This window comes from Nymphalis io, chromosome 15 (assembly GCF_905147045.1).
Source record: "Nymphalis io chromosome 15, ilAglIoxx1.1, whole genome shotgun sequence".
Lineage (NCBI taxonomy): Eukaryota > Metazoa > Arthropoda > Insecta > Lepidoptera > Nymphalidae > Nymphalis > Nymphalis io.
This window is the reverse complement of record NC_065902.1, coordinates 7,741,861-7,755,745: the sequence shown is the minus strand read 5'-3', so window position 1 is coordinate 7,755,745 and position 13,885 is coordinate 7,741,861. Positions and strand designations below refer to the sequence as shown.

The 13,885-nt window shown below is 30.6% G+C and overlaps 1 protein-coding gene across 1 annotated transcript; it reads right to left on the bottom strand.

The window, feature by feature from the left end:
- Window positions 1-3,597: 3,597 nt before the first annotated feature.
- LOC126773699 (uncharacterized) lies at window positions 3,598-12,877 on the bottom strand. The gene is made up of 3 exons (XM_050494779.1): window positions 12,688-12,877; window positions 4,988-5,130; window positions 3,598-4,316 (listed from the first exon to the last, which is right to left on the bottom strand). The coding sequence occupies exons 1-3, from the start codon at window positions 12,754-12,756 to the stop codon at window positions 4,202-4,204; spliced, it is 327 nt and encodes a 108-aa protein (XP_050350736.1). The 5' UTR covers window positions 12,757-12,877; the 3' UTR covers window positions 3,598-4,201.
- Between the last annotated feature and the right edge of the window lie 1,008 nt (window positions 12,878-13,885).

Here is a 13,885-nt window from a genome sequence, read left to right as displayed (position 1 = left end):
AATTCCAAAGTTTACACTTTGGAATTTATTTTTAACCTTAGGAAATACGCAAAACTTTCTGCCTTTCTTCGTTGAGTATAGACACAATACAACGTTTACTGAGGCGTGACATCACATGCAGGCGCCATGACACCTGCAGATGTTTTCGAGCGAAATTCAAAATAGGTAAATGAAAATGCAATTATTTGCGTAAACAGTTAGTTTATTACTGAAATAAAATTATTGTCAGTAATAGTAGACGTGTACCTACATTATTGAAGGTTATTTCAAAATTAGTCATCATGCCTATTGTATGTGCCATATATATAAAAATCTCGTGTCACGGTGTTTGTGGTGAACTCCTCCAAAACGACCGATTTTTATGAAAGGAGTATGCAAATTTTATTTTATGTAATGCATAACTCAACGGACCAAGATTTGGAACTTAGCGCTATAGTAACTTTTGTTAAGCTTACAAATACCTATTCTTCGATGTATTTTACGTCGCTTTTGGAGGTGAGACCACAGTTCATACAAATCCTGGCATCATCCTTTGTGATGTATATTTGAGAGGTTAAGGCTATCCCTATACAGATTTACTTAAATATATATATATATATATATATATATATATATATATATATATATATATATATATATATTTGGTTTAGTATTAAAAATATATATAATCGCAAATTTTCACTTTTCTACCCCCACCCTCTAATTTTTATGAACAATATCCAACCGTCGTTCGTATTCAAACAGAACAAATTATTTATAGTGTTCAATGACAGATGGCGCTACGTCCGCCTCATCGAGCTTTCATCCAAACATGCGCATGTCATTTACGCTTAGAAGCTTCACGTCATTTTGACATTTTATTATTTTATATTCTGCATTTGTTATGTATCACAATGCAGTGCGTGCAAAATTTTGTATAATTTATTTTAATTTATAAGAAATATGTACGTGTTTTATGATTGTAAAAAGATTGGTAAGTATAACAATTTGGTCAATTTGTGAGTGTATGTTACAGTGTACAATGCCAGCAAGACCTATTTGGGCTGTCGAACGAATATAGCAACAAACATGCGAAATAGAGCAGAAAGAACAGAGGATCAAATCCAACAAGATAACTAAAATGTGCATGTGAGCAAGTCGCAATTGCGTACAGCTCAATGACAAGTGGCACGAGCTGAACGAAATCAACAACAACAATTAGAACGGAGACAAGCATGCCGGTTCGTAGTTAACACACGCAGAGCAAATGACCGACAAAGCATTTACATCCACTTCGTTTCTTCGTCTCACATTCGAGTACAAGCCAGATATTGTATATTCCGCTCATCCGAAAGTGATGATTGGTGCTATAGACAAGGAATATCTCCATCGCCATGTGCTAAAATTCAGATATATATCAGCCGGGCTGTGTTGCGCATCAGGAAAAGTGCAACTACGATATTTTAATACACCACCAGAAACCACCATTGAATTCATTGAACATTGAACCACCATTGAACCACCATTGAATGGCTTGCTCGTCGGCACGGATCCAGATTCAACCGTTTTTCTGAAATATATCCAAAGGACTTCATTCCTGATGAGGGTCCCCTGACCGCACTTTTATTTTCTTAACGTTTTACATGGGACTAATATCGTGTGTTTATCGCTATTTTGTGATGGAAACTTGTGAAACTGAAATTGCAGCAAGTGTAAATAATGCAACATTGAAAAATAAGTTAATAAATCATTTAAATGAATACAAGTATTTCCATGCATTATAGAGAAATTATATAATTCAGAATTAATAAAAATATTTATAACAAACGCTCAATGTCTACGAAAATTCGTGCAAAATCAAAAAGAAAAAGTACAGCAATATGAAACATTGAATCATGTCAGGTATGATGTATATGGGTGCATAGTGCCATCTATTGGCAATATAGTGCGTGGCAACTGTCATAGTTTGATCTTTGTTTTAATTTATCGCTTAAATGATTATATTTATGGGCGCCTAATATCGCCATCTATCGGCAACAATAGTCAAATATTCATCTTTTTGTTTTAAGTTACATGATTTTATTTTATATATGTGTAAAGCACGAAAATATATCAACCGTTATTGGAAAATATTAGAAAATTATTTATCAAGTTATTAATATTTAATTTATAGTGGAGTCTGTTTTGATTTTTTGTAACTTTTAAAGACATTTTTAAAATTATATATTTTATTTTGATAATTTTCAGAATAAAATCCGTTTTAATTAATTGCCTCACTGGAATTAAAGAACGGGTCTGTGCCATTACCAAAAATAAATTTTGTTAAGTTGTTTTTTTTATATATATATATATAACATAACTCGCTATTTTATATTTTATATTGAATAAATTACTATTTTTCTAAAATGTTAAATGAAATGTAATAATTAAAATCCTTACTTAAAGTTTTTGTATTGAAAAAATAATAAAAAATAACATAAAATATACAAATTCGAGACAGAGTTGAATAAAGGAGGAATGCGCTTTTTGGTGACAAATAGGACAGCAATGTAATCAATAAAAATCAATATTTTTTTTCAACTGAAACGTGTTAAAACTTTAAGCCACTATATAAAATTTAAGCAACCGCGGTGCCCTTTCGAAAATTAACTATATGCTTTATTTTAAAAAATATCTTAGGAGTTTCGGCGAAATTAAAATTCTCGCGCAAGAAAAAATATTATGGTGGTGGCCAACTATGCGATAAATAAATATTCTATGGAGTAGCCGGCGCAAAGACTTCTTATGTTCCATTCGTACGTACCATGTTCATCACATATTCTACCGCAAAACAGCAATATTTAGTATTGATGTGTTCAGATTTTAAGGGCGAATGAGCCAGTGTTACTATAGGCAAATTTAGTTCCCAAGGTTGCCACCAATCTTGGGAGAAATAGGATGGTTAAAATTTTTTATAGTGCCAATGTCTATAGGTGAAGTTGACAAATAACGGGTCGCCTTTTTCAAAAGATGTGTCACATATTGTGGGACGGATGTACCGTCGACAGAACCTAAAAAAACAATAATAAATAAACGCATGAAAAAATACGCAGGGTGGCGCTTTATGCATATGTATATATTTAGCACTTTACTGTAGGGGCGAATAGATCGCTTGGCGAATTTATACCTTATTGATTAAAAAATGCACGGGATAGAAGCCTTATTTTACCCGTACGAAGTAGGGGCGGGCAGCTTAATATATAAAGGAATTATTAATAAATTACCAATGTATCTCTTAGATAATATCTGTAGTTATATGATATTCTCTGTCCACTTTAATCTTTTCAATTATGAAAGGAAAGATTAAGATGTATCTGAAATAATTCATATGTCCGACTGTATGTAAGTTTATATACATAATTAGACACCGGAAGTAATAATAGAAATGTTATTGACGTGGATAACAGCGGATATTCAAACTCAATTAAAATGTTAGTTTTAGTCAATTAACTTGAACTGTCAGTGATAAAAAAAACTTTAATATAGTAATAAGTAAACCGTTTAAAATAAAATATTATCTTTACGTTTTAAATTTTTTAATAATACAACATGGCTTAGGGTTTAAAAAAAGTCAATTGGAACTTTTAAAAAGTATTTATTTATTATAAATCAAATACACCAAAGATCATTAATTTGACGGTTGGTTTTCTAATTTAATACGAGTTTATTATGTCACAGAAGTAACGTCACTAGCTACTTATTTTTACCTAAGTAAAATACTTTACAGACAATAAAAATATATAATCAAAATAGGAACTTTAATATGACGTGCTTATTCATTTCGTTAAAATATGAAAATGAAGAATTCAATAAAACATTAACAAATGATAATACGTAATCTAATAAGTACTTTTAATCGTAACGCGATCATCACGATATGACGTAATCTTAACATAATATACAGTGCCAATAATATTATAAACATTAAGGAGCAAGGTACATTAATAGTAATAATAATTGAATTTGGACAAGTTTTTACATCCATAACTGACTACAATATGAAATATTCTGACAACTTAATCGAAGTTTAAGAAATTTTTGTAGTAGATTATATGTAAATATATTCTTTTGACCGTTAAAAATGACTTAACCAGGTTTCGTCTTTCTTCTGTTTGCGATAAATTTCGGTTTCGAACAAGCAACGTCATCTGGCGTAGAACATTATCCCAAAGAACAGCTCTCGCTAGCTCTCGGGAGTTTTAATTTGGTCGGCGCGAGGCGTGCATCGAAGAATGTATGCGCTCACGTCCTTTTCATCTTCACTTATTTTACACACATAGTCGGGTTGACAGTGGCAACTTAAAAAAAAAAACAAGTATTAACAACAATGCAAAAGGTGCCTGTAAAATGATGAAAACATGTGGGTCTCAAGATATTTTATAACTCTTTATGCCTCATCTTTTAATTTTATCTTAGGGTACGTAAAACTCGTAATTTAAGTAAAAATACTTTTAATACAAAAATCTAAAAATAAGTTAGTTCAAAGTAGACTCAAATTTAGCAAAAATAATATTAAATAATTTTATTATAGAATGATAATAGACCGCACAAAAAAAAATCCCAACAAACAAAGTCACAACAACGTCAAGAGGTTTTATCGACATAAGTGATAAATTTATTAATTTATTACCAATCACATAGCTAAAGCAATATTTACATTTAATTTTATCGTGATTATACGAAAACAAAGACAATGACTGAATATTCCTATGCTATAAACAAGAGAAGTTTGATATACTTTTTTTTTTATTTTTTTTTTAAATATGATGAACCCTTAAGTAATAAAGGTACAGTTAAATCTCTTGCAAGAAGTTCAAGTAACGTTCAACGGTGCAAATAAATACTGTACTTATTCGTGTAGTATTTATATTTCTAGTAAAAAATAACTTATGTCATTAATAAAAAAAAGTATATTAACAAATTGCAAAACATTATATAATAAAATTATTAATTACTATCGTAAACTTACTATGTATTTGTGATGTTTATTTCAATCATCTTCGAAGCGGGCCTGTACACTGACCAGCCGCAGGGAGTTTGCGGGGCACAGATTTCGTGAGGTTTTTTTGTAGAAGAATGTATCATTTTTTCTTTTTCTGAATTCAGGGCTCGCTGTAAAGTAAATAAAATACCTTATTACCGATGAATTTTATTTCATACATATTTACATAAGTTTTAGTGAGAAAAGTGAACGGCACATTAGATAAATACCAACTTTAGTTATTATCTATCTAATGTGCCCTCAACTATTCTCACTTATAACTCTACGGCTACGTTCCGGACCAAATGGTGATTTAGCTGATGCATTTACATTCCAGCAAATTTACGTAAAAGCTAAATATTAAGGGTCGATGCTTCTAAAATTCTCACAAACCCAATGTCTATTATATTTCGACAGCTTTCCTGTATTATGAAAGTTAAAAAAGTAATAATATTAAGGGATGGTAATAATATTCAGGACGGATATAAGTTTTACAGTATGTTAACATATTTTTAATATACTGCCGTATATTTTTAAGATACGAGTAGCGTCGTATATTCGACGTAGTCAAAGAAAAAATACTCGGTCCAGGTGATTTAAATTGATATAAAAACAGGTGATATAAAAACTTAATACGTCATATTTGTAGGATAACTCGCAATAACCATTACTTGCTTTAAAAAAAACATGTTTTACCTCATACGCATAAGCACAGTACGGGCTCTCCCGTACTACTCTTAGTTCGTTGGTGAATGTTCATTATTACATGAATGAAGATCACTATAAAATTCTTGTTATCCTTGCAAATGCAAAACAGATAGCTTGTTATTTTTTAACGTTAATTATATTTTTTTAAAAAATAATGAATACATTTGTCAAAGCCCGTAGGAGGGAAAAGACTAGTAATGCTTAAATCGCTTATTTTTTTTGCAACGAGGTCCTTATCGCACATTACACTCGGCGAATGAGAGCTAGACCAAAATAAGCTTAACCCTTCGACCGTCTCGAATGTCACAACATTTAATAATACAGGTCGTCTGATGAAATTATTTTAATTTTTTTTATGCCTGTTATTTAAAATATTATATTATGTGAAAGGAATTTCGTTCTAACAGGATATCCCAAGACACCTCTCACTTTTTTCTTAAGCTGTTTTTTTTTTAAATACATTTCCACCATATTTAAAAGACATTAAAAACCCTATACACACTAATTACGGTTTTTCTTATTAAATTTTTTAAGCGAGTGATTAGTTAAATAATGCTGTGTCTTCTGTAAAACGTGAAATCATTAATGACAGAAAGATAGAGATTAAGTTTTTAATTAAATAGTCGCTAAGAATCGTTTATATGAAGCTAAGGCCTAATAACGTATTACGCACTGTTTAGTACAATTATCTTAATTTAATAAAACAACTACTTAATTCCATGAATCGGTACTGTGCTACCAAACATGATATACTGACGTCATTTAAAATTATCAACATATTTATATAAATACATTCCCCTTATTATTTTCTTACTTCTGTAGTTAATAAGATGCCCATATCCGTTCATTAAAATCACATTCAAATCAAACTCAATCACATTTGCAAAGTATTATAATTTCTCAACATAAATGTTTAGCCTGTAAATTTCCTACATCTAAGCTAAGGCCTCAATTTCGTTTTTCTAGGAGAAAGTTAATATGGTTATTAATAAATGTTTATTATAAACTAAAAAAGCATGCAAGCAAACAAGAATACATATTTTGGTCGATACGATATCGATATTCCTGTTTGTGTAGTTACGAGTTATGTACTACTTAACAAATAAGCTTACAAATAACACTTGTAAGTTAAGTATTAAAATTAACAAGCAAAAAAACGAGAAACAAATAACGCTCCATGTTATGCGGAGTGGCGATTTCGTTAGTGCCTTTGAATGAGACCCGCTTAAGAAAATAGTTTTTCAAATGCGAAAGAACTCATTTGAAAAGTAACGTGCTTTTGTGACTCGCTTTATGCATTTTTATTTTCGTATATAAAACCTCTTTGCATCGTAAACCATGAGTAATGACACATAATTTATGAATAAATTATACTATTCTTTTATCTTGTCGAATGTTATATATTGTCATTTTATTATATCTTTAAGTTAATTAAAGTCTAGTTTTCTTTTAGTTTTGTGTTTTATGTATCAATTTAATTAACATAAAAAGGGTCTCCAGAGAATTATATCGATATTACGTATCTTTTTCACAAGGCACGATGTCTAGCTATCTCCGGCCTGACAGATTTAATGGAGAATCAAGTTGTAAAAATCTACATAAAATTCTAAAAATGAAATTCTAGCACGTTACATAATAATTTCTAGAAAACAGCGTCCGGAAGAATCAATTTCTGAAATATTCAAGAGCATTGAAACTTTTGGCTTCTGACTGTATCTTTCAAAACGTTACTGCCGAAGAACACGAACAGCAAACAATTAGAAGAGCGTTTATTGCTGGCATTACATCGCAGAAAATTCGAAAACGTATTTTTAAAAACAATACAATTACTTTGGATGAGGTTTTAAATCAAGCTATATCACTGAAAATTGCAGAACGAAATTCAGAAATAATTGCTGATAATACAAATTCATTACAACTAAATGCTTCCCCAAATAATGTTATTGATTTAAATCTTTAGCGTTGGCAATATACACTATACAATAAATGTTCTGCTTTTAAAATGACTAGTCAACTGTGTTTACATGTCTAACTACAGACAGACAAGAAAAAGAAAAATTTTATACTGCTTTTGAAGCCTGTACCAATTTACAACAATACCGTTTGGAGTCACAAATGGAGTAGCAGTAGTATATTTTGCTATTTAGATGATCTTACTGAGTGTGGAAGGGACAAAGATGATCATGATCAAAACTTAAACTGTTTTATGGCTGTTATCAAAAAGTGAGCTATTTAACAATTAATAAACAAAAATCTATCTTTGGTGTCCATTCTATTAATCTACATTCGGCTACAATATAAAAGAGAATATTGTCAAGCCTGATTCTGATAGATTGAAACCAGTTTTAGACCCGCCAATTCCGACAAATGACTTTAGATTAAAAAGAACATTAGGTTTTTTTGCTCACTACGCGAAATGGAAATAACTAATTTTTCACAGAATTTTCAAAATTTCATTGATAAATTACGTGAGAAGCATAATTCTCTGTCACCCGAGCATTGTAAAAAATGATGCATTGGGTTCGTATGAAAAATTTACCGTATTCGGTAAATGATATAAAGCTTTTTACACTGTCTTGCCCATTATGTGCCGAAGTTAAACCTCGTTTTATACAATCTAAAGGTCAACTAATAAAAGCAACAACACCTTTTGAGCGACTAAACATTTACTTCAAAGGACCTTTACTGTGGAATACTTCACAAAAGTACTTATTAACAATAATTGATAAATACAATAGGATTCCCTTCGCATATGACTGTAAGGAAATGACAACTTTAACTGTTATAAAATGGTTACAAGGTTTATTTTACATGTTCAGAACATACGACTCTTTTTATACATAGCGATAGTATCTGCTTTAATTTCTAAAGAGTTTACAGATTTTTTAAGTTCCTTGGGAATCGCTTGTAGCAGAATAACACCTTATTATTTACATTTAAATTGTCAAATCGAGCGTCTCAATGGCACGTTGTAGAAAACTCTAAAACTTGCTCTTCGCACAAGAGAAATGTCAATTCAAAACTGGGAGCAATTTTTGCCAATGTCCTTACATGCGATTCGTTCGCTTCTGTGTATACAAATACAACTGCTCACGAACGGCATTATCATCCTCGCAGATCACCTAATGGAGAATTGTTACCTTCTTGGTTAGTTCCTGGACCTGTGCTAATGAAATAAAATATCCGTAATAAATATGATCCATATGTTGAAGAGGTTTATTGAACTGTTACAAAGTAATCCCTATTACTCTTTTGTATATCATAAAACGTACGTATATCATAAAAATGGACGCGATTCAACAGTTTCAAATTGAAAAGCTCCAATCCCTTCTCCTATTGAACACTTTATAAATCAAAATATAGAAGAAGAATTAAACGACTCAAATACAAAAAGAACAAGAAGACATTGTAGATGTTTTTTGACTCTGGAGTTCGAGCTCTAAGCTCGGAGCATAAGGGTAAAGAGAATATACAATCTGTAGCACCAAACATGATGATCATCTTAGGAGGGTCCGCAAGGGATATTGCGCGTCTGTGAAAATAAATGTGCGACTTTTTTTCCAGGCTAGAAACTCCCCGAATGTAACAGCCTCACTTTGAAATATCTACGTTATTTAAAAGCGCGAAATTTATATATTTTCATCATATAAGTATGTATTTCAATCGGTGTATAAAAATACTAATACTAATGACATAAATATTAGAATTATTACAGTCGTAGCCTATTCCAACCACAAGAAGAGTAAAGACAAATAAATAACTTTGACATCAAATTGACGCGATCTTAATCATTGTCGAGATTTTAAATAATCTATTATATTAACTATGAATTCGCGTTTTTAATCGGGACTTTGGAAGTAAAAAAAAGTGGTTATAACTAGTTAAGTGGAATATTTGTATTATAAATAAAGGTCAATTAATCAAGAATTGTTATCAAATCGCATGGAATATGTAAAAATAAGGTTTGTTTATTTTTCTTTCTTCTATTGAAATACGCACTTTTCAAGATTATGTATGTGTACAAGGGAAGTAGAATGAAATTAAATAATAGAAGCAAATTGTAATCAGTTGAAGTTAAATTAAAGACGATTTTAATTTTAATTAGATTTAAAAAGTAGTGAAGGTTTTGCTGTGACCGTATCCTTTAAAAAGTGTTTGTTGAGTGATGTCATCACACGACGTCGTACGACGCGCCCTTGAGCGTATCCGGCGACCGGCGTACCTCACGCCACGTTTTGTTCATTGATAGGCAACATGCACACTATCAAGAAACTATATTTAGGAGAGAAATGACTTTTAAAGAAACACCTGCTTAACGTATATTTAACGGACAATATATTTGACTTGTTTTATCTAATCTGCCATTTAAAAAAAATGTTAACTGTAAATATGTGTCTTAGAAACAGTTCTTAATATGTTGTCATCCGTATCCATGACCTGCTCCGAAACCGTGATTTGAACCGTGATCTTATCTCAACTAGTCGAAACCGCTGATCATAAATTAGCTTTATCTATATTGACTTCATAGTATACACAAATAAGTGTCATCTGTTCAAGAAATTCTTTTTTAGAAATAACTTAGAAATCTACGCTTATAGATTTTCTTTACAAATTATTTTTTTATCATTTTTATTTATAAGTAAAATTTGTATTTATAACTTACTTTCATAAATGCAGATATTTAGCTTTTATGTAACTTATTAAATATGTATACGTATATTATGGAGTTCTTCAATATTAATTGAATACCACTATTTTTTTACGGTGAATAATACTGTTAATGTAATCGTAGCTGTATGCGCAGGTATGTGCCGAATCACAGAATGAATGGCGATATCAAATACACACCATCACGTGGAAGCGCGGTCGTATAACTTGTAAACAGGAAATTATACTACTGCGTAAGAAGTAGAGAAGGTCGTTGACCATGCTATTTCATTATTTGCGCTTAAAATTGTTTATGTAATATTGGATTACTAGATAACAAATAAACAAACTACATGGTTTTTGTGTTTCACGCAGTGTAGAACGGTGCACAGATAAGAAAAAACCGATCACTCACAATTTTAAGCCTTTCATATAATTTCCGTTCAGAAAACCGTTACGTTGTATAAAATAACGTTATATAGATATAATTAATTGAACGTAAGATATAAAAAATAATTTATATGCATGTAGTAAGAATATATTTTCAATTCTAAGAGTAACTCTTTATTTACAAAATAAAGAGTTTCTAAAGAGCTTTAATTAGTGATCGTTGCTTTGCGTTGTCATACGTCCTACAATTTTGGCAACAACCACATTGTTTTGTCTTAAATATATATATATAATTCGATTGCTAAAAAAGACAGTTTGAAATTAGAACTAAACCATTTAAAATATCTCTGAAAAACAATTAACAGGAAAATGTAAAATAAATTTGTTTCCTAATATTGTGTCAGAATTTAGATGATGCATTTTCCAGCAATTTAAAAAAAATCTCTGGTAAGCGCTACTGGTAACTTTTATATAGAAAATATTGTATATGTTACATATATGTAAAATCTACTCAAAACAACATTAATCTAACATAAAACTAAACTAAATTGTTTCCGGGTCATCAAGCGTTAGGAGTGTAATTATAATTATATGCATTTGCTCTGTTCTTGTAGTTGAGATGAAACTGAGGTACGTGATGTTAGTCACGACGCTCAGCGGCATCCCGTCATCAATCAAATTCTCAGAGATGATACCACATTTTAAGATTTCCGTGCCAAAAATAATAAAAGGAATATCACTTTATCCACTTCAAGTACCTAACTCAATATAACACTCGGAATTCGATTTTATAGTATTACTAAACACTTACTGTTATAGTTTATAAAGTAAAGTTTTATATTACTTTAAAGTATTTTTAAATAAAACATAGAGAAAAAAAATCTAACAATACATTACATCTGCTCGACCTGATTCCTAGTAACATTAAACAGTGGTGAATTTTTAACATGATCTCATAAAACTGGGAATTGCGTCACCTCCTAAATTATAAATGAAGGGCCAAAATATTTATTTAACGTTATCTCGTCTAAAGTATTTGAACTTCCCCCCGAACATGGAGTAATAATTTTTATGTGAAAGTATAAGATTCTTGTGAAAATTAACATATTTATTTATTTCTGTACTTTTTAATAAAATAATAAGTATAAATATATCATATTATATTTTACTTTTAATCTTATTAAATTAAGTTAACGATTAAACATATCTAAACAATATTTGGAGTATGTAGTATGAAGTAATACGCAAACGTAACTATTATAATGAAAGCACTATTTATATATTAATATTAAAAAATAATACTTCGGCATTGGTGTAGATCAGGGATATCAAGGTATCGAACTACGAGTCTGACGCCATTACAACAGATGCATAAAGTTACAGCTAAATTCATAGAAATGCTAATAAGCTTATCACACATAAAGTAATTATATTAGTGATAAAAAAATTAACAAGATATTCAAATAATATAAGTAACTTTATTTAGAAATATATAAATAAATAATAATAAAACAAATAATATTTAAATAGTCTATAAACTTAAAACATTTTAATAACAACATCAATATATATATATATATACCAATCATATTCAGTTTCTATATATTTATAATTTAACATTTATTTTTATTACAATCGGTTAAGGAATTGCTTTGTTTTCACAAAGCGCAAAAACTGCCTGTAAACAAAATCATATATCACCAAACAGTTTCTTAGAAAACCTTTTATTTAATATAGTATGTGAGATTGAACTAAAATCCCTCTAAACACGTGTTTACAACAAGTAAATTGCGTCGTCATTTAATGATATTAAATCATAAAAATTAAACTATTAGTGCGATAAAATGTGTTAGTACATAGAATGTTTATATTGATAAATAAAACTGAAAACCTTTGTCTAATAATGCAATAAGCCGAAAAGTAAATTATCAATTAGAACTTACCCTGTCCTTGGGGACCATGGCGGCTGTAAACATACACATAGCAACTAAAACGATCAGTACTCGATTCATTGTCACTCGTTAACTTATGCGTTAAGTTAAAATCACGATTTTTAAAGTTCCAACAAGAAACGTACGGTGTGCGCGATGGCGGAGCGTGATGGAGTGTCGGCGGCGGGCGAGCGAACAGCGGTTATAAGCAGGCTGGAATGGCCCCACCGCTGCAGCGTGCCGTACCATATTTTTCTAATGGAGATGTTACACTCTTATGTCAGACATCTGTAGGGGCCTTTGACAAGTGCGATACAATAAGCATAATTCAGGAATGGTCAAAGTCAATGCCATATAAAGTTGCCGTAACGAATTAATCCAATCCTACTTAGAAATAAATATCTGTGAAGATATGCTTAACATTGATTTTGTTATAATAAATCACAACGTAAAACCACTACGACGTGGTTAGTTGACAGAAGTTATCGCTTGTTATTATTGCGATTTAAATGACATGAATGGACAAGCCTATTTGAGTTTACTCGCGATAACCGATGATACGCACGCGGTCGATCAATATACATAGTGAGTTGTTTGTTATTCAGTACGAGTACTACGAGATCGATGATCTTAAATTAACTAATCATTTATTTAATAAGCAATATTTTCATAATAAACTTAACTGCGCTATGAAGTTCCAAATATCATTTCACAATGTATTTAATTGAACACGTGTTAGATTGTTTACTGATTCTTAAAATATAACGTCAATTCTATCTAACTACGCGTTAGTTGCTCATTTCATCATCATTAATTATATTCAACATTTTGTAATGCTTAGTTTTTTTCCCATTATCTTTATATTTTTTAATGTAGTAGTTTAGTGGAGTTCACATTGTTAAAAGTATTAAATTCAACGCTTAAAGTTGGAAGCGCGCCCGCCCTCGCCTTGCGCGAGCTTTGATGTGGCGTGCAACGGAATTGCGTCATCCGACCATGCACAATGTTCTCAAAAGCTGAATAAAATTTCTAAGTCTTCCATCACATTCTTTCACCTTTTGAAGGAACTTAAATAATTGATTACAATGATGAGAACTTGTAAAATAAAATAAATGTTAAAAGTAATAATTAAGGAATTGTAATATAAATCTAATTAAGTATTTATTTAAGTTTCGAAAACAAACAAACGGTTTGACTTGACAATAGAACG

Coding starts and splice junctions, on each gene's coding strand:
- LOC126773699 (XM_050494779.1), bottom strand. CDS start 12,756: ATGAATCGAGTACTGATCGTTTTAGTTGCTATGTGTATGTTTACAGCC. Junction 5,131..12,687: donor CCATGGTCCCCAAGGACAGG/GTAAGTTCTAAT, acceptor TTTACTTTACAG/CGAGCCCTGAATTCAGAAAA. Junction 4,317..4,987: donor ATAAACATCACAAATACATA/GTAAGTTTACGA, acceptor TTTTTTTTTAAG/TTGCCACTGTCAACCCGACT.